Below are 20,773 nucleotides of genomic sequence, written 5' to 3' on the forward strand. Positions count from 1 at the left end.
GGCATCTAATGGGAATGGCAGCTTTGCATTTCTTGAAGCAGATTTCTTGAAGCCTGGGGGAGAAGGGTGGGCTCTGTTTTGTGCCCCTGTTTTTTTGTTTTGTTTTGTTGCTTTTAAGGGGAAAGGGTTCTTTAATTCTAGTCTATTAGAGTCCTTGCTACCAAGAAAACCGCATGACTGTTGTTCCAAACAATTGCACAAAAAGTGACGAGGGGCCAGCGACTGGGTTTTAATGAGCAGGCATCAGTCTCAGAAAGCTTTGGTAACAAGCACAGCAGAAGCAACTGACAGGCGTTGGCGTTTATTGACTTGAGCTGAGAGGAGCACAGGTGTGGTTTCACGGAGTCTGCTTAGGGAGTCTGCTTAGGTCCGCCCCCATCCCCCAGCTAAGAAGACTACAGGCGTAGGACCGCCTTGCAGTTCAGGTGACAGTCACAAGGCACAGAACACCGCGCATGCCCGTGACGCACGCGGGCGGGCGTCTCTCCCGGAAGGAGCGCTCGGGCAGGGATGGCCGCTGAACCGGGGCCTGGAAGCGCTGCCTCCCCCGGCTGTGCCGGGGCCATGGAGCGGGTTCTACCTGTGCTGCTGGTGCAGCTCCCTGCCGAGGAGACGGCGCAGCTGGGAGCGCGGGCGCAGCTGCACCGAGAGCAGGAGGCCCTGGGGAGCCTGACGGCTGCGGGCAGTCTCCGAGTGCTCTCCCTGGCGCCGGGCAGCAGGGGTGGAAGCAGCTGCTGCCTCCAAGGCCCCTTTGGGCAGTAAGTGCTGCGGGACAGCTGTGCAGTGCGGGAGGCGTCTGGACCTTGAGCTGCTCCGGCGCTCCTGAGCAGGAACCCTGCGTGCTCCTCGCGGCGCGGGGTTGGTGGGAGAGGGGTGACAGCGGGGGAATCACCCCAAAACTGTGAGCCCCATTCCTCTCGGAACCTTTCCCATCCCGGGGCGAAATGCTCACCTTGTTGCATCTCCCTAACTCACTCTCTGGAAGGGCACAGAGGATAACCCTGGATGGGTCCCAGTCCAGGAGCTGTTTCTTTAACTTAAAACAGATTGTTACAGAAAGGAGTACTAAGCCTGTCTTTCTCCCCCTTCCCCTCCTCTTCATTACGTAGCCCAGGCAGCACTAAAACTTGGTACATAGACTAGGCTGGGCCCGAACCTACAGAGATCCACGTGCCTCTGCCTAAACTACCACACCTGACCTTGTTAAAAGATGCCAGATGAGATGGGCGGTGGTGGCGCACGTGTTCAATCCCAGCACTTGGGAGGCAGAGACAGGAGGATTTCTGTGAGTTCGAGGCCAGCCTGATCTATAGCGCGAGTTCCGGGACAGGCTCCAAAGCTACAGAAAAACTGTCTTGAAAAACAAACAAACAAACAAAAGTGCCAGGTGATCCGGCTTATTTCTAAGTCATTTTAAATATCTATTTTTGTTACGGAAATATTTTTTTGCAAACATTGCCCCACTCAGTGCACGTAAGTGCCCTGGGGTCACTGAACTATCCCAGTCCCACTTTTAACGGATTTGATCACAGTCTCCAAGTAGCTGGTTTGCAAGTCACAATCCTGCTTTACCCTTTCTAGTGGGGAGATTACAGCCTCCGTCTCCATACCTGCATGCCTGCTGTTTCTTAGGCACAAGGCTCCCATAGACCGAGAAGATAAACAGTTACAATAATGTACTACTTTCCATTTTCATAAATCCTATCCAGGGTGGACAGTCGGCATCATAACGTTTAGGTATGCCCCGACTATACACTGACCTTTTTAATAGTGGGAAGTATTCTAGGACCAGTCTGTGTGAGACTGTAGAGCCAAGAGGTATCTTGCTTTAGAACCTCCAACTTCTGTAACAGCTCTGTACACACAAGGCAAGTTTGGTAAATCAGCAAGTATTTTACCCGTGCCCCTTGAATGAAGCCTTGTCTGATAAGGTCTCACAGTGCTCTCCCTTTGGGATAGTGCAGTGCCTTTAAATAGTTTACTTTGTTTAACCTTTTCCAGGGTTGATATTTAGGTTATTTCCCAAATTTTCAGTGTAAACAGAAATTAGGTGTTCGTAATAAAGAAATAATTCCTGTTATTTAAAAGGCAGAAATGTGAACTGTCGGTCTTTTCCTTTTGGGGGAGAAGAGGGGATGATTCAAGAGTGTTTCACTTTGTAACCCTGGCTGTCTTGGAACTCACACTGTAGACCAGGCTGGTCTCCAACTCACAGAGAGCTGACTGCCTCTATCTCCCGAGTGCTGGGATTGAAGTGCAAGTCTTTCTACTAAGGACCTAATAGCCACCCCATTTAATATAAAACTTACTACTGTAGAAAACAAAGCTTTTAAAGAAGTCGAAACTTTCAGAGTGGTGCCTCATCTCAAACTGCATTGTTTTCATAGTGGGCCTATTGACTGCTTTTGAGAGGGGGTCTTTCTCTGTAGCCCAGGCTGGCCTCAAAGTCTTGGTCTTCCTGTCTCAGCCACTGAAGAATGTGATTATTGTTGAGCCACCACATCTGGCTCATGTGTATTAGTGATAGAGTCTTGCTATGTCACTTAGGCTGTCCAGTTCCTGGGCTCCAGAGACCCTCCTTCCTCAGCCTTCTGTTGCTATGCCTGGCTTGGGTCCTTTCTGTATTTTTTTTGTACATGTGTGCAAATGTGTGCATATGTATACGTGGAAGCCTGATGCTGACATTGGATATCTTCGTAGATTGCTTTCCACAATGTTTTTTAAATCTTATTATAAGTTTTTGGGTGTGCGTGCACACATGCTCGTGAACCCGTGGCGCCGCACAAATTGGGGAGGTCAGAAAACAGCTCTGTGGAGTTGGTTCCCTGCGTCTACCTTCACATGGATTTCAGGGATCCAGCTGAGGTTGCCAGATTTGCGTGCAGGTGCCTCTCCCTGCTGAGCCATTGCTGGCCTTCCACCTCACTTCCGGAGGCAGAGTCTGTGTCTGAACAGAGGAGCTCACCGTATCAGACTGATCTGAGCCGCTAGCTTGTCCCGAGGATCCCTTGCTTCTTCCTTCTGAGTGCTGGTATTAACAGGTGGCCAGGCTGCCATGCCTGACTGGCTTTTATGTGGGTTCTGAGTACCCAGACTGCCATTCTCAAGCTTGTGGAGCCGGCTCTTTAACCCCTTAGCCACCTACAACCCTTATGTTTATTTTAAATGCAGTTTACTACAGTTGGTCTTTCTCATCCTTGTTAGCCTACGCTGGTGACTGTGCTATGTAGTATAATTGTCGTCAGCCATGTGTGGCTGTTAAAATGAACGTTGAAATCCAGTTCCTTGGTTGCAGTGCCCACAGTTGCAGTGCTTTGTAGCCATATCTGCCTACTGGTTGTGGCTGTCTTGGGCAGCACTGAAATAGAAAAGAACATTTCCATATCACAAGGTTCTATTGGACAGGGTTGTTCTGTACCATAACATTCCAGAGTAGTCAAAGACTATATGTAAAGAATCACTCTTTAAAATCTGAAACAATTCAACTCAGCCAAAGCCCTTTTGAAATATTTATTTATTTTATGCGTCTAGTGTTTGCCTTCATGCATGTATGTGTGCCACATGCCTGGTGGTGCCTGCAGAGACCACAGGAGGGCATCAGATTCCCTGGAATTGGAGTTACTGATAGTTGTGAGCTCTTAATCACTGAGCCATCTCTCCAGCTCTATAAGCCCATTTTATTAACTGTGATAAGTAATATATTTATAAGTAATAAATTTAGAGCTGGGCTTGGTGGCACACACCTTTAATCCCAACACTCAGAAGGCAGAAGCAGGCAGATTTCTGTGAATTTGAGGCTAGCCTGGTCTACAGAGCAAGTACCAAGACAGCCAGGGTTACATAGAAAGTCCCTGTGTCAAAAAAAAAGATTGATTGTTGGTATTTATTCTTCATGATGACAATCTGTTTAAAAATATCAGTTGATGCTCAAGGTGAAAGAACAAATGGATTTAGTAAGGCTTTTTTTAAAAGCTGAAGGATAATCCCAGCACTCGGGAGGCAGAAGCAAGCAGATCTTTGTGAGTTCGAGGCCAACTTGGTCTACAGAGTGATTTCCAAGACAGGCTCCAAAGCTACAAAGAAACCCTGTCTCAAAAAACCGAATGAATGAATGAATGAATGAATGAATGAAAGCTGAAGGGATGAGGAAGCAGTTTCCTGCTCTAAGTCATGTCATCTCCTACTCTTAGACAGTGTAGAGGGGCAAAGTAGGGAAAAGTGGAGAGAAGGAAGAGACCCTAAAGCAGTTTCCATTCTCCTAGGTTGGGTTGCAGAACTGGTGCTGTTGAGTGAGCTAAACTCTCTTGTTCTGCCCTTTGATCCCTGCCATTGCAGTCAGTGGGATTGTGGGCGTAGAAATATAATAAATCTAGACTTTTTCCCCTTAGCTTCGTATGGGAGGAGTGTCATGACCACAGCACAGACAAGCCCAAGCTGCTTGCCGTCCGTGAGGATTATGAACTGCGCGTGTATGAGTTTGATTTGAAGGACGGGCGATGCGAGTCGACCTTATTACACAGCTGCTGTGGGCAGACACTGCAGAAGCTTGTTGAAGATCGAGGAGTCTGTGAGTGTCCTGCTAAGTTCGCTCTGCTTCTGTTTCCTTCTTAGAGACAGTCCGACTGTGTAGTGGAGGCTGCCCTCAAATGTGATCCTCCTGCATCAGCTTCCAGGTGCTGGGGACTCGGGAGTGTGCCGCTGTGACCAGACTGCATTGTCCAGCACTGGAGCCACTAGCCAGATGGGCTGCTGAGCGCTGGAAACGGGCTTAATATAATTAAGTTGTGCTTTCAGTTGTTGCAATGCTGGAGATCAAATCCAAAGTTTCACAAATGCTAGGCAAGCCCTTGGTCCCTGAGCTACATCCTCAGCCTAAAAATGTACTTTAAACGTCTCAGCCAAGTGAGGTGGCCATAATGCTGTAATCCTAGCACTTGGGAGGCAGAAGGATCTCAGGTTGATGGTAGCCTGGGAAACATAGTAAGACTCTGTCTCAAAAAAAAAAAAATCAAACATCTCTCTTTTTTAGGGGATATTGGGGATTGAACCTATGGCCCACACATGCTAGGTTGTCACTCAATCACTGAGCCACATACCCAAGTCTCCAGGCCTTTTTTGCCTTTATTTGGAGAAAGATTATCACCAAGCTACAGAGGCTGGCCTTGGACTTAAAATCCTCCTGCCTCAGCCTCTTGAATAGCTGGGATTATAGGCCTGCACACCAAACTGGTACTAACATACCAGGTTTTGAAGTCTTACTAGAAGGAAAGTAAAATAGATCATTAATAATTTTTATATAAACTAACATATTAGAATATTTTGTATATAATAAACTATATAATATATATTAACTTAATTCACCTGTTTCTTTGGCTGTTGGTCATATTGAATCATATCTCTCTCATGGATTGATGACTCTTGTATTATAGTAGACAGTGCTGACCTAAACTTGTTATAGGGCTGTTGCCTGTGTCTTGGCCTGATAAGTTGCGGGGGGAGGTGGGGAGGTAAATCCAAGCTCCTGGGCCTCTAATTTTACTTTTCTACCCTTGACTATAAGGTTCCTTCTTTTTCCTTAAGGAAAAAAAATGTCTGATTGACTTTGAGTGATCTCATGGGTAACTCGGCTCTTTTGAATCTTCTTCTGGTGTGCTTTGAGATGTCAGCCTTAAGCAAAGAGAACCCTGGGCCACTGTGAGCCATCTGTATTTATCTTCACCGACTTCCTAATGCCTGTGTCCATTGATGTGAACAGTAGCCGCTTGCAGTTGGAATAAGTGCAATTCTCCTTCTTTGTTTTATCCATTTTTCCTGTGTTTATAAGATCACATTTACCAACTGTAGAAGTATGGGTGAAGAGTTTGAGACAATATCCTTTTATTTCACAGGTATTTGCTTCGAGTCTCTGAGAATTCTGTCATTTCACAACAAGACGGCGTTGCTGCTCATCAATAGATGTGTCATCCTCCGCATTGCGTTTCCAGGGAGAGACTCTGGAAGTCTACTGGACTGCTTGCCGCTGCCCTTGCCGCCACAGGCGGCTGACACAGTTATTGACGTACAGTTCTGCAGGGGATTTCTTTTTGTTCTGAGTACATTACACTGGATCTGTATCCTTGGCCGTAAACTTGTTGATTAATGTGTAGCAGAAAAGAATATGTAGAAAGATGAGCCTTTCTGCACTTTCAATTGGGGGAGCTGGAGCTAAGGGAGAATAGTTAGTTTTTAGTTAAGAATTTTTAGGGGAGAAATACTCTCATAAAATACTCAACTATATTACGTTATATTTTTCAATGCATAGAAATATTCTTATTGTCATAATAATCTTACCCATATTTGTATTCTTTACTTATTTACCCAACTACATTTCTTAAGTGTCTGTTGAAATGCATGATTACTGATATATATGACATATGTCCTTTCTGCATGAATATAACATACTTTGTTCAATGACGATTCCATTTTTTTTTTCCTTGAGGCTTCGAATACCCAAATACTGGGCTTACTAGTAATGCATTACCACACCCAGATAATTCCATCATTCTAATGAATGGTTTGCATAAGTATTAATAGTTTTTAAAAGTACTATACTTTGTATCTAGCAGTAAAATTATTTTGAAGATTTAAAAAATGACCTTTTATGAAATGATTTTTTGACACTTTTATTTCTGAAGTAAAGGGATGATCTTCCTTTCTTTATGGTTTTAGGGGTTGGCCCCCAAGGCCTCATGTGTGCTATTCAAATATTCTAGCACTGAGCTACAATCCCTGGCCCTTGGTTTGTTTACTTATTTATTTTTGAGACAGAGTCTTACTATATGAACTTGCTAGCCTGGAACTCACTGTGTAGACCAACTGCCTCTTAACTCACAGAGATCCCCTGCCCCTGACTCCTGAGTATTGAGATTAAAGGCATCCTTCAATTTTGGGTTTTTGAAGCAGGGTCTCTGTAGCTGAGGCTGGCCTAGAACTCACTCTGTAGCCTACTTTGTAGCTAGCCTCTGACACAGCCTCCAGAAGGGATGACTTTTCTATTTTAGATATATTTTTTTTTTACAAGGATGTCATAAAATACTAAACTGACTTAATTTTTGTTGCTGAATTTGTTGTCAGGTGCGTGAGGCTGCTGAACATCTGGAATTGTCTAGGCATATGGATATTTAGGTTTAAAAGCTGACACTTGGTTCAGTTATTAAAGAGTTAAAGTATATTTAGAATAAACTTATTTTTTGGACTCTTTTTAAAAAACAAAACAGAGTCATATGTAGCCAAGACTGAACTTGTACTCTATATTTAGTCAAGGCTGACCTTTGACACCTGATCCTCTGCCCCAACCTCTCAAGTCCTGGGATAGCAGGCTTAAGCCATTATGCTTAGATGGATGGTATTGGGGAATCGAACCCTGGGCTTCATTGAGCTAGATAGCGCTCTACTTAGTTTCATCAAACACTTCTCTTAGTGTTTCAACTGCAACTCCGTGGGGTCTAAATATGGGTAAGATATTTCTGATGAAAATTTAGCATCCAAGCACAGTGGTGGTGGTGCAGGCCTTTAATCCCAGCACTCAGGAAGCAGAGGCAGGCAGGTCTCTGAGTTCAAGGCCAGCCTGGTCTATGGAGCGAGTTCCTGGGCAGCTGGGGCTACATAGAGTAACTCTGTCTCAAAACAACAAGAAAGAGTAAGAGAAAAAAGTGTCTAAAGTTAGTTGGCATCTAAGTGTAACTTAGATTTGGTGGCTTGCAAGAAAATGAGATACCTCAGCTTTTAATGTTGGTTGCATGTTGAGATGATAATATTTGGGTATTAGCTAATGTATAATGTTAAATGTGGTTTACCCTGGGAAACAGTGCCTTGGGGTCTGGAGCAGCAGACTGAAGAACCGTGCGTCACCTGTTGTGCAGCCGGCTCCATAGTCGTCTGGCTCCTACATCAGAGAATGCTGCTGCTGGCCCTGCAAGGCTATAGTGATCCAGACTACAGCTCTTCCCCATCCTGAGACTCAGAGGGTCCTGGGTAGAAAAGACACTTCTTTAACTCTAGCCCAAAGATATTTTTGACACTTCAGATGGCAAGCAGGTAGCTCGTGTGGACTTGGCTCTTCTCCGAGAGGATTCCGAGCAGCAGGAGGCAGCCAGCGTTCCCTCCTTTACATCACTGAAAGTGTCTCAGGACTTAGATGTTTTGGTGATCGTCAGTTCATCTCACACTGCAGTTGCTCTCAACCTAAATTTGTATTTCAGGTAGGCAGATGACTAAAACTTCTCATTTGAGGTAAATAAACCCATAAAAGGTTAAAAATATACTCAGCTTTTTGTTGTTTTAAGCAGCTTTTCTATGCAGTTAGATCTCACTAAGGCTCCATTCGTAAGTTTGTTACTGTGAAGAATGTGTCTAAATGACTGCTGGCCACCTTTGTCTTTTGGCTTGTACGGCAAAGGTTTGGTTTTGACTTAAGTGGTATTGTGTGGGGGTTATGGTTATGTCATATAAAGATGCAGAATTGTCCGGGCAGTGGTGGTGCATGCCTTTAATCCCAGCAATTGGGAGGTAGAAGCAGGCAGATCTCAATAGTTTAAGGCCAATCTGATCTACAGAGTGAGTTTCAGGACAGCCAGGACTATTACACAGAAAAAAAACTTGTCTTGAAACACATCCCCGCAAAAGAGGGGGGGGGGCAGGGAGGGAGAGAGGGAGAGGGAGACGGAGAGAGGGAGAGGGAGAGAGAGAGAGAGAGGGAGGGAGGGAGGGAGGGAGGGAGGAAGGGAGGGAGAGAGAGGGAGAGAGAGAGAGAAAGAATGAATCAGGATTGTACAGTTTAAAAAAGCCTCACTTAGCTGGGCGGTGGTGGCGCACGCCTTTAATCCCAGCACTCGGGAGGCAGAGGCAGGCGGATCTCTGTGAGTTCGAGGCCAGCCTGGTCTACAAGAGCTAGTTCCAGGACAGGCTCTAAAGCTGCAGAGAAACCCTGTCTCGAAAAACCAAAAAAAGAAAAAAGAAAAAAAAAAAAATAAAAAAGCCTCACTTATATATCGCCCCCTTCTTGTTTCATTTAAGAGTAGGAGAGAGTGGAATTTACCTGTTTTTATGGCTTAGGATCCCGGCTGCACTGGGGCTCATGTTCCTCTTAAAGAAGTATGACAAGATCTATTCAGCTAGCTAGCTTTTCTGCCTGGGGATTTCTGTGGTATTTCCTTATGAGGAACTGGTGCTTGTGGCTGTCTAAGAACCTCAGTAACGCTAAACGCTTTCTTATATTTCTTTTCCATTAGCTTCTAGCTGCTGTTGGCTTTATGTTGATGATCTGGAAGTAGGCCTTTCAACATTTATGAGCTGACCACATTTAGGGCCATTCAAACCTTTTAGTCTTTTGAGTCCACCTTGATATGAATAAGACAAATCCCTGAGTAGTTGGGAATGTTTTTGATGAGTTTTATTGCCTATGGTTTGGTTTATTTTTATGTACCTGCCAAGTATCTTTACAGCTGTGATGTTTTCTAGGGATCAAACCCAGAACCTCAGTCATGTTCAGCAAGCAAGCCCTCTCCCGCTGAGCTAGACTCCAAGCCCCAGTTTGTTCAAAATGGCTATTTACTTATTTACGTTTTGACCTTGCTCTAAAAATGAGTAGACATTAATGGAATTTCAGCTGGGGGAGATGTGATCTGATCTGATCTGATTTGTTTGTTTAATACAAGATTTCACAATATAGGTCAAGCTTCTCTCAAACTCCTGTCTTCTTGCTTCAGCCTCCTGAGTGCTGGGACCACAGGAGAGGCCATCATGCCGGGCCTTGTTTTTAAATCTTTGAGTGTAGGCTCTTAGTTTCCGTAGCCTGTTCTTGTCTGCCCAGAGGTGGTTTCACTCATTGGTCATATCCCTGATCACTCACTGGAAACGGTGTAAGTGGTAGGAAAAGAGGAAGGCCTAGCTGCCTGGTCCTGTGCTCTGGATGTTTTAGAGCCCTGTCCTGTCCCCCACAGCTAACTTAGGGACCAGTCTGTCCAACTAAACAAGTGATCTGTGTTCTTCACATAAATGCTGTTTGGTGCCTTTTCTCTGGAGTTGCCTGAAGTCCAGGTGTATCTCATCGTTCCTGCCTTGAGCTAACTTCGTCCCCCAATCAGAACATCAGTCCTCTTTCTCGGGCCCTTTTCATCCCGTGGGAATCCACTGAAATGACAGCTCTTTCTTGAAGCCCTGCGCTCACGGGCGCTCTCGACCAGAATCTCACTCAGGACTCCTTTTCTGTGGTGCACTTCCCCTCCCTAGCCAGGCTTCATGCTTAACTGTAGTTTTATATAGTTCCTATTTTTTTCATTTTTTTCCCAATAAAGTCTAATCGTTCTTTTTTTTTCAATCTTTTTCTCCCTTTGGAGATGGGACCTTGCTATGGGCTGCCGGGATCTTCCCAGCTCAGCCTCCTCAGTAGCTGAGTTACATTGTTTCGCTTCATCTCCATTTTATCTTAGCTCCGTTGTCAGAGCCGAACTCCGGGTCAGCATTCGATCACTACTCTCCACGGATCAGCATAACTTCCCAAAGGTTTTAGCCGGCTTACCCAAGTGTGTGCCCGCTGACCTCACTGGGATTTCCAGCTAATGGACCTTCTGTGCTTCCCCTCCACCTGTCTCCACTTCCCCCCTTTTCAAGCCTGAATTTGGTGATCCATTGTTCTAGCCAGTTTCTTGCACACACTAAAACTTTTGCTCTTGCTCCATGGTAGCACTTGGCCTGCCAGAACATCGACCCTGAATGAAATCTTTATTCTGTCTTCTGCTGCCTACACCCAAGCAAGTTTGCGTTTGTAAGGAACCGTAAAAGTACTCTTTGCCAACCCTCTTTTTGTGATTTTTTTTTTAGAGAGTTTTGCTCTGTAGTCCAGACTGGCCTCAAACTCAAGATCTGCCAGCCTCTGCCTCCCCGGGCTAAGATTATAATGTGTACCACCATACCCAGACTTACAAAAATGATTTTAATCCTCTATTTTTCCTCAGAACTGCTTATCTCATTATTCTTCCCTTTTCTTGAGTGACCTTGCCGCCCACATTTTAAAGGGAACAGAAGCCATCTGATGTCTCGTGAGACCTCCTTTAGCTTTTTGGTTCCCTTTGTTTTATGAGGTTTCATCCCTTCCTCCCCTACCCCATTCGAGAAACCTTTCTCTATTTCCTTTTCTATATTTATAATGTCTTTTCAGTATTAGATCTGTGTCCAGTTAACAGACAGGTAGAGCCATCTCCCTCCTGAGTGTCTCCCCAGGCTCTCCTCCTCTCTGCCTCCACCCAAGCCGTGCCCCTGTCTTCTCATCTGAACTGCTTTAACAAATGCCTGCTCAGTCTCCTTGTGTCTATCCTCATTCCCTAAACCTGTTTCCTCCAAAGTAGTTAAAGTCGTGGCATCAGTAAAATGTCTGTCTCATAGTGGTCCAACCACACACACTCACATTTCTTCGTCTCCTTGGTAAGTGTCAACACAATGCCTTCCAAATTGAACACTTCCGAAGTGTGTGACGAGAGTCAATGCTTCCCTCTCCTGAGCTATGCTCTGCATGTGATCGTGTTGTAGTTCTGCCCAAGCCCTCCTTTAGCTGCCTTTTCTCCTAAAGATGAAAGCTAAACTTCCCTGACCCACGGAAGGCTCTGAACTCTGTCTCCTGCCAGCTCTTTCAGCTTTCCCGTTACTGTCACTCCGTTGTGCTTCTCACTTGCTGTGCTCGGGCACCACGGTCCTCTCTGTTTCTCAGATGTGATGACCCTCTTTCCACACAGCTGTTCCATCTTAACTCACACACATGTGCATGTGCAAGTACACATACACACACATATGCGTGCACACACACACACACACACACACATTTTGCAGTTCTTGTTCATTTACTAACCTTGGCCTAAGTCTTGCTTTGCTATGGTATAACGAGTTATTAGGAACTTCCACATGCATTCTGTGGAATGCCTGAATTCTCTCTACCCCACCCCCAAATAAGTAAATAAATGTTTTTTTTTAAAAAAATCAAACCCCAAGTTTTATGGTTACATTAGCCTGGTTCCGTGTTCTCTTAAGCCTTAGTGTCTGTACCCTGAAGTGGGTTATATGCTTCTGAAAGGTCTTGAAAGGCTTAAGAGTCCATGTAAGCCAGCATGACATCTGCAGTGCACTAGACAGTGGCCGCTCTTTCCACTCCGTGAACAGAACTGCTCCATGGAGCCAAGTGCTTTTTGTTGGCATTGGTAATTTTTTATTTTATTATTTCGTGTATAAGGGTGCCTTGCCTGCACGTATGTCTGTGTGCTGTGTGTGTGCAGGAGAGACTGGAGTTACAGACAGCTGTGAGCTGCCATGTTGGTGCTGGGAGTTGAACCCAGGTCTCCCGAAAGAGCAGCCAGTGCTCTTAACCACTGAGCCATCTCTCCAGCCCATGGAGTCAGATTCTTGATGCTGACTTTATCACTGTTCTATGAGGGAGGTTAGAGAGACTACCATCTTGGGGATATAAAATTTATGCCATTCTTATCCACACCCCATGTCCATTTTTATCTTGAAATTTCATACAATATATTTTGATAATATTCCTTCCCTTTCCCAACCCTTCCCAGATTCTCCCTACCTCCCTGACCACCCCTACTGCATGTTTTCTCTCTCTCTCTTCCTTTCTCTCAAAAAATTCAAAACAACAACAACAACAAAAACACAACAGGACAAAAACATAAATAAATAAAAATAAAAAGTGCCTGCGCACAAACCCAGAGGCACTTGTGACACGAATTTGGGGTTGTTTATCATTTTTTGATACAGCTATCATTCTTTTCCAATGTAGGCAACACCCAGGACACCTACTGTATTCAAGAACGCTGGAAGACCTTCCTATTGAAGGGCCTACTGGAACAGACGAAGACGACCTTGCTAACTCTGTGCACAACATGAGACTCACCAAGGTCTCCTTTCAGGTTGATAGGTAAGAACTCTTTTTTTTTTCCTCATTTTTTTATTAAACATTTCCATCTCCTCACCTCCTCCTCCCCCTTCCCTCCCCTCCCTTCGACCCATACCCCTACTCCGCCCCTCTCTAAGCCAAAGAGCCATCAGGGTTCCCTTCACTATGTTAAGTCCCAGGTCCTCCCAACTCCCCCTAAGTCCAGGAAGGTGAGCAACCAAACTGACAAGGCTCACAATGAGCCTGTCCATGCTGTAGAGTACAAGCCCATCGCCGTTGTCCTTGGTTTCTCAGTCAGCCTCCACCGTCAGCCACATTCAGAGAGTCCGGTTTGGTCCCCTGTTCCATCAGTCCCATTCCAACTGGACTTGGTGGTCTCCCGTTAGATCTGTCCCACCGTCTCAATGGGTGAATGCACCCCTCATGGTCCTGACTTCCTTGCTCATGATCTCCCTCCTTTTGCTCCTCATCAGGACCTTGGGAGCTCAGTCCGGTGCTCCTATGTGGGGCTCTGTCATTTTCTCCATCCAACGCCAGGTGAAGGTTCTATGGTGATATGCAAAATATTCATGAGTATGGCAATAGGATCTGGACATTTCTGGCACCCTCTCCTCAGCTGCCCAAGGAACTAGCTGGGGGCGTCTTCCTGGACACCTGGGAACCCCTCTAGAGTCAAGTCTCTGCCAACCCTAGAATGGCTCCCTTAATTAAGATATAAAATTCCTTGTTCCCATATCCACCCTTCCTATATCCCAACCATCCTCTTCCCCCAAGCTCTTCCCATCCTCCAGAGGTTGTGGAGTAAGGGGTACACTCATCCATTGCTGGTGGGAATGCAAACTTGTGCGACCGCTTTGGAAAGCAGTGTGGAGGTTTCTCAGGAAATTTGGGATCGACCTACCCCAGGACCCAGCAATCCCACTGTTGGGAATTTACCCAAGAGATGCCCAATCATATTACAAAAGCATTTGTTCAACTATGTTTATAGCAGCATTATTTGTAATAGCCAGAACCTGGAAACAACCTAGATGCCCTTCAGTGGAAGAATGGATGAAGAAAGTGTGGAATATATACACATTAGAGTACTACTCGGCAGTAAAAAACAATGACATCTTGAATTTTGCATGCAAATGGATGGAAATAGAAAACACCATCCTGAGTGAGGTAACCCAGGCCCAAAAAGATGAACATGGGATGTACTCACTCATACTTGGTTTCTAGCCATAAATAAAGGACATCGAGCCTATAATTCGTAAAAAATCCTAGAGAAGCTATATAAGAAGGTGAACCCAAAGAAAAACATATAGTTATCCTCCTGGATATTGGAAGTAGACAAGATTGCCAGACAAAAAATGGGAACTTGGGAGTGGGGTGGGATGGGGGGATGGGGAGAGAAAAGGTATGAACTCTTTAAGGGCTCCGTGTGATTCCTTTTCACTTTTATCCTTCTCATATGAAAAGTCTCTACTTGGCAGATACATCTATTTATTTATTTGAAGTCAGTGTAGTTCCAGCTGGCTTACAGCTTGCTATGTAGGGCAGGTTGGCCTTGAACTCAGAATGATACCCCTGCCTCTGCCTCCCAAGTGCTGAGACTGCAGGTGGAAGCTGCCGTTCTGAGTGTCTTTTCCCCAGCTGGTGTCTGACTTGATGCCCCAACAGTGATGGGTGTTGGTTGACGGTTGACGGTTGCCCTGTCTTCCAGGTCTTGGAGGGCCCAGCTGTCAGCACTGAAGGAAACAATGAGCTCCGAGCCAGAGGCTTCCTGTTGTGCTCCGTGGTTCCAGGGTGTTTTGCGTTTGGAGTCCCCGGAATCTGGTAACCACACTCCGGTTGTGCCAAGCCACATTTTCATTCCAGGGGATGCCACGTGTGGCCAGTGTGCTTTTCTGCAGAAGGAGCACATCAAGACTAGTGACCCAAGATGGTGGGAGACGATGCGGCTGAGCAAGCAAGAGCAGCCCGCTGAGCTCGAGTGTATGTCTGTGACGGGATTTACTGCACTGTTTGCTTGGGCAGTAGGAACCAGCAGCTGCACCATTGTCCTCTGGGACCTGGAGACCCAGGGCCTGCGGTGTCTTCCTCTCAGCCAGCCGTGTACTCCTGTCCATAGCAGTGGGGACCAGCAGCAGTGCCTTGTTCTGACAGGTGAGCATGTCTCATATCCGGCTGGAATCACTGCTTCTTTAAAATTAGTTACTTGTTTCTCGTGTGTGTGTGTGTGTGTGTGTGTGTATGTGTGTGTGTGTGTGTGTGCACAAATGCCAAAGCGCTCATGTAGAGGTCAAGGACAGCTTGTGGAAGTTGGTTCTCTCCTTCCACCACATGGATCCTAGGGATTGAGCTCTGGTTCATCAGGCTTGGAGGTCATTTTACACTGAGCTATCTTGCCAGCCAAGATGTGACGTCTTGGTGTATTTCCCTTCTGCTGCCTTGGTGCCAGCATGTGCCCAGTCTCACTGCAAAGTGGTCCTTATTCTGGGAGGAAGCTTGGCCTTATTCTCTGTAATTGTCTCATGTGTCTTAATTTATGTGAGTGGGTGTCTTTTGGCATGCATGCTTGGGACTTGCAGAGGCCAGAAGAGGGCATCAGATCCCCTGGAGCTGGAGTTATAGACAGTAGCTGCCATGTGGGTGCTGGGACTCAAACCTGGATCCAGAGAAAGAGCACCAGTACTCTTAGCCACTGAGCCATCCCTCAGCCCTGTGTTTAATTTAAATAATTTCTCTTCAGCTAAATGTTAATACTAGATAGTAAGAGTAATATGGGCCAATTTTTAACTTGGAGAAACCTCCTGACTTGAGTCTCTGCAGCAGAGGTTACAAGCCACCTGATCATGGACCGTGTGCGCTGCATATTCATTTTAGTTGGCACTGACTAAGGATTTATTTTATTGGTTTTAAAGCAGGGTCTCACATAGCCCCAGTTGACCTCAAACTTGATGTGTGTGTAACTGATGCTGGTCTTAAACACACTAATCCTAGGCCAGATCCCAGCACTTGGGAGGCAGAGGCAGGCAGATCTCTGTGAGTCTACGAAGTGAGTTCCAGGACAGCTAGGACTGTTACACAGGGAAACCCTGACTCGACAAAAACAAAAACAAACCATTGATCCTATTATCTGTATCTTCCAGTTCCTAAAACTACAGGCGTACATGCCACCACACCTAGCTTAGGCTTTTTAAAAAGATAACATAAATACAAAGTTCAAACAGACAGAATTTTACAAAATCTGGATCTGTAGCTGCTACCACTCTAGCACACTGGACCTGCATTTCTGCATAGAAACTTAAGTGTTGGAGTGAAGCTGATATTCTCTCGTGGCTGTTGTATTTCTTCTGGTTGGGGTTCTCTGGTAATCGTTGTATTTCTTCTGGTTAGGGTTCTCCAGTAGCTGTTGTATTTCTTCTGGTTGGGGTTCTCCGGTAGCTGTTGTATTTCTGGTTGGGATTCTCCAGTAACTGTTGTATTTCTTCTGGTTGGGGTTCTCTGGTGACTGTTGTGTTTCTGGTTGGGGTTCCCTGGTGGCTGTTATATTTATGGTTGGGGTTCTCCGGTGGCTGTTGTCTTTCTGGTTAGGGTTCCCCCGGTAGCTGTTGTATTTATGGTTGGGGTTCCCCGGTGGCTGTTGTCTTTCTGGTTGGGTTTCCCCAGTGGCTGTTGTATTTCGGGTTGGACTTTTCTTGCACTTCCCTGACCTCTCTGCCCCTGTGCTGTAGTCTTAGAGTAATTTACATAAAAGATGCATTCATTCAGCATAGGTGCTAGGCCTGCTGTAGCAGGTTGAATGTTGTACGGGATTCAACTGCTGTATTTCTCCTTCAGCCTAGTTTTTCGTTTCTGTTTTATTTTGCTTTTTAAAAGACAGAATTTCACTACTTAGCCCTGGCCAGCCAGGAACTTACTATGTAGACCAGACTGGTCTAAAACTTGTGGCCATCCTCCTGCCTCTGTCTCTCTAGTGCCAAGATTATAGGAATGTGCTACCACACCTGGCTTGGTTTTTGTGTGTTTTGTTTTGGACAAGGTCTCTCTATAATAGCCCTGGCCAGCCAGGAACTGTCCATGGTCTTCCTGCCTCAGTCTCCCAAGGGCTGACTTTCAGGTATGTGCCCCCATGATCAGAAAATGCTCCTTTCCTTCCTTCCTTCCTTCTTTCCTTCCTTCCTTCCTTCCTTCCTTCCTTCCTTTCTCTTTTTGTACTATGGCTTGAACTCGGGCTATTGTACATGTTAGACAAGTGCTCTACCACTGAGGTACATTCTCAGTCCTTAATACAAATTCTGATGTTTTTGTATATCCAGGGGTATGTTGTTATTTCATTTAGTTTGGTAAACCAGAAATCTGACACCTATAAAGAAAGTTTTCGGGTATTGATTGTGTAAGATAATATATAAAATATAAATGTCAATTTTAATATCATTTTATAGTATGCATTTTAGGTTATTTTTAATGTAGTGCTGGGAATGTAATCCATGGTCTCATACATGCTAAGCAGATGTTGTTACTTCTATAGCCCTAATGTATTGTTCTTATAAAAATTAGATTTATGATTGGTGTTTTAAATACAAAACTCTAGACAAGCAAGATAGCTTATTGAGTAAAAACATTTGCCACCAAACCTAATAATTTGATTTCCATTCTGGGAACCCACATAGTAGGAGAGAACTGACTCCCATAAGCGGTCCATTGACCTTCAAATATGTGCACCTTGACACACTCCTGGAAACACACATACACATACTCACACAATAATAAATAAGTGCAATAAAAACATTAAAAAGCATCAGTTAATTAACCCCTAACAATACGGGCTATGTCCTGGCTGGTGTTTCTTGTCAACTTGACACAGCCAGAGTTCTCTGGGAGGAGGAGCCTCAGCTGAGGAAATGCCCTGCAGGCAATCTGGCTGGAAGCATTTACTTTCTCAATTATTGATTGATTTTGGAGAGCCCAGCCACTGTGGATGGTGCCACCCCTGGGCAGATGGATTGGGCCTGGAGTGTTGGCTCTGCATTTAGGAGCGCTCGTTGCTCCTGCAGACGACCTGGGTTTGAGTCTCAGCACCCACATGGTGCCTCACAGCCATCTTTAATTCCATTCCAGGGAATCCCAACAGGCATGCATGCGATGATACACATACATGCATACAGCAAAATGTCACTTACATAAAATAAAAATTAAAATTAAACCCGAGGGGGGGTATGGGTGGAGGGGAGGGGAGGGAAGGGGGAGGAGGAGGGGAGGAGATGGAAATTTTATTTACTGAATGTTTTTCTTTCTTTTTTTTTTTTTTTTTTTTTTTTTTTTTTTTTTTTTTTTTTGGTTTTTCGAGACAGGGTTTCCCTGTAGTTTCTAGAGCCTGTCCTGGAACTAGCTCTTGTAGACCAGGCTGGCCTCGAACTCAGAGATCCGCCTGCCTCTGCCTCCCGAGTGCTGGGATTAAAGGCGTGCGCCACCACCGCCCGGAAATTTTAAATATAAAAAAAAAAAACATGAAAAAAAATTAAAATTAAAAACAAAAGCAGGCTGAACAAAGCCCTGGGGAGCCAGCTGGTAAGCAGTCCTCCTCCACGGCCTCTGCTGCAGTTCCTCCAGACTCCCACCCTGCCTTCCCTTCATAAGATGAAGGACAGTCATTTTTTTTTTTTTTTTTTTTTTTTTTTGGTTTTTCGAGACAGGGTTTCTCTGCAGCTTTAGAGCCTGTCCTGGAACTAGCTCTTGTAGACCAGGCTGGTCTCGAACTCACAGAGATCCGCCTGCCTCTGCCTCCCGAGTGCTGGGATTAAAGGCGTGCGCCACCACCGCCCGGCTAGGACAGTCATTTTAATGTGAAATAATAAACCCTTTTTTCTCCAAGTTTGGTCATGGTGTTTTATCACAGAGGTAAAATAGTAACTGGTACATAGGGTAATGCATGCGCACACACACACACACACACACACACACACACACACACACACACGCACGCACAGACAGAGAGATATTTAAATGTTTTCTTTAAGATAGGGTCTCACTATATAGTCCTGACTGGCTTGGAACTCACTTTGTAAACCAAAGGAGCCTAAATTTTACGGATTCACCTGCCTCTACCCACCAAGTACTGGAGTAAAAGACATGCTCCGCCATACTCAGCTCAGCTCAGTGTGTGTATTTTAGCTATAGTATGAAAATATTGAGTAATTAGAAATGAGTTTCTAAGTCATCGTTCTAAGATCTAAGTTCCTATCAATTTATTAATGCTAACTTTTATTTTTCCCCGTAGAAAATGGACTCTCTCTGATTTTGTTTGGTCTAACTCAAGAGGAATTTTTGAACAGACTGATGATCCATGGAAGTGCCAGCACTGTGGACTCCCTTTGCCATCTCAACGGCTGGGGACGGTGCTCAATTCCTATACACGCTCTAGAGGTAACGAAACGAATCTGCCCCACTTCGCTTGCCGTCGCCTGCCCTCGTGTGAATGAGTGACTGAGAGAATTCATATATTCTCCGTCTTCACCCTTCATCTCTCCCGGGCTGACTGTTGATTTCTTTAGCTCTTATTACTGGTTTTGCCTCTAAAGATATAATAACAGTATTTTAAAAAGGTAATGTGACAGAAATGTAAACAACAATAAGCTAATATGATGAGAAGCAAGCTGTGGCGAACAGAGTAGAAATGACCTTTTATTTCTATACTCCTTGCCATCTTTAGAATATATAATCTGAATTTATGTAGCATTTTACAGTTCACATGTTTTTCATATGTATTATCTAATTTGGTCCTGAAACAGAACAGTCACATGAACTACCCATGACTAAGTAATTTTTGTTTTCTCTCTCTCTCTCTCTCTCTCTCTCTCTCTCTCTCTCTCTCTCTCTCTCTCTCCCTTCCTCCCTCTCTCTCTCTATAAATTAAGAAATAGACACAGAGTGCCCAGCTGAGTAGCCACAGTATACTGATAAAAAGGAGCTAGAATTAAGAGGCAGGGCATTTCTGTTTACGATACAGCCTCTGAAAGACTTTTGTTTGGTTGGTTGGTTTGTTTTAAGATGAGTATCCCAGGCCAGTTTCTGGCTTGCTGTCTATCCAAGGTTGGCCTTGATCTCCTGATTTTCCCACTTCTGCCTCCTGAGAGCTGAGAGCGAGTGGTAGGGATCTGTGTGCCTGAGTGCGGGTGTCCTTGGAGGCCAGACAAGGGCATCATGTCCCCTAGAGCTGTTGACAAGGTCTTTTTTTCCACACCTCACCCTATTCATGACGCTGTGTTGCACGCACATGTAAAAAGATATATCCCTCTACTGGTCACACATAAGCTATATGCGAGTGCCGTTTCTGGAGGTCATTAAGTTTTTAGAGGCAGCCTCTCAAATGAGAGCAAATAAGCTGAGAAAATGAGGGGAGAAAAACAAGTCTGAGTGGTAAAACGAATCCCACAGACCTGTGGCTCTTGTCTGTTATGATTATCTTTGGTTTGTTGAGCCGAGGTCTTCCTATGTAGCCCAAGCTGGCCTGGAACTCCTGATCCTCCTATCTTGACTGCCCCCCCACCCAATGCTGGTATATGTGTGCCACATCCACCTTCTCCTGTATTTAAATGTACAAGTGTGTGCCCTGAGTGTGCCGAGTTAAATCTTCCAGTGTTAAGCCGGGGGCTGCCATGGATGGGGCTGTTGTGACCAAGAGTCTAGGGTAGAGAGCTATAAGACAAGCAGAGGGGGCACCACTGGTACTGGCCGTGCACCCGCTCCAAGTAGACCTAACCCAGGCTTGATGAGCTCAGCTCATCAGCTCATCAGCTGAGCTGGGTCTGTAAATCATTCCTGCTTTGTTGTGTTCTCCTTTGTCCCATATTTGCT

At 45.2% G+C, this 20,773-nt stretch overlaps 1 protein-coding gene across 1 annotated transcript in view; it reads left to right on the forward strand.

Annotated features, from left to right (window-relative positions):
- Window positions 1-463: 463 nt before the first annotated feature.
- Spg11 (SPG11 vesicle trafficking associated, spatacsin) overlaps window positions 464-20,773 on the forward strand; it is a 68,199-nt gene continuing 47,889 nt past the window's right edge. Inside the window, exons 1-7 of the mRNA XM_038330727.1 lie at window positions 464-758; window positions 4,389-4,567; window positions 5,889-6,110; window positions 8,048-8,240; window positions 12,815-12,952; window positions 14,637-15,079; window positions 19,197-19,342. Coding sequence (XP_038186655.1) covers window positions 511-758; window positions 4,389-4,567; window positions 5,889-6,110; window positions 8,048-8,240; window positions 12,815-12,952; window positions 14,637-15,079; window positions 19,197-19,342 — 1,569 coding nt within the window. The 5' untranslated portion in view covers window positions 464-510. The remainder of the gene's footprint in view (window positions 759-4,388; window positions 4,568-5,888; window positions 6,111-8,047; window positions 8,241-12,814; window positions 12,953-14,636; window positions 15,080-19,196; window positions 19,343-20,773) is intronic.

This window comes from Arvicola amphibius, chromosome 5 (genome assembly GCF_903992535.2).
Source record: "Arvicola amphibius chromosome 5, mArvAmp1.2, whole genome shotgun sequence".
NCBI classification, from domain to species: Eukaryota; Metazoa; Chordata; class Mammalia; order Rodentia; family Cricetidae; genus Arvicola; species Arvicola amphibius.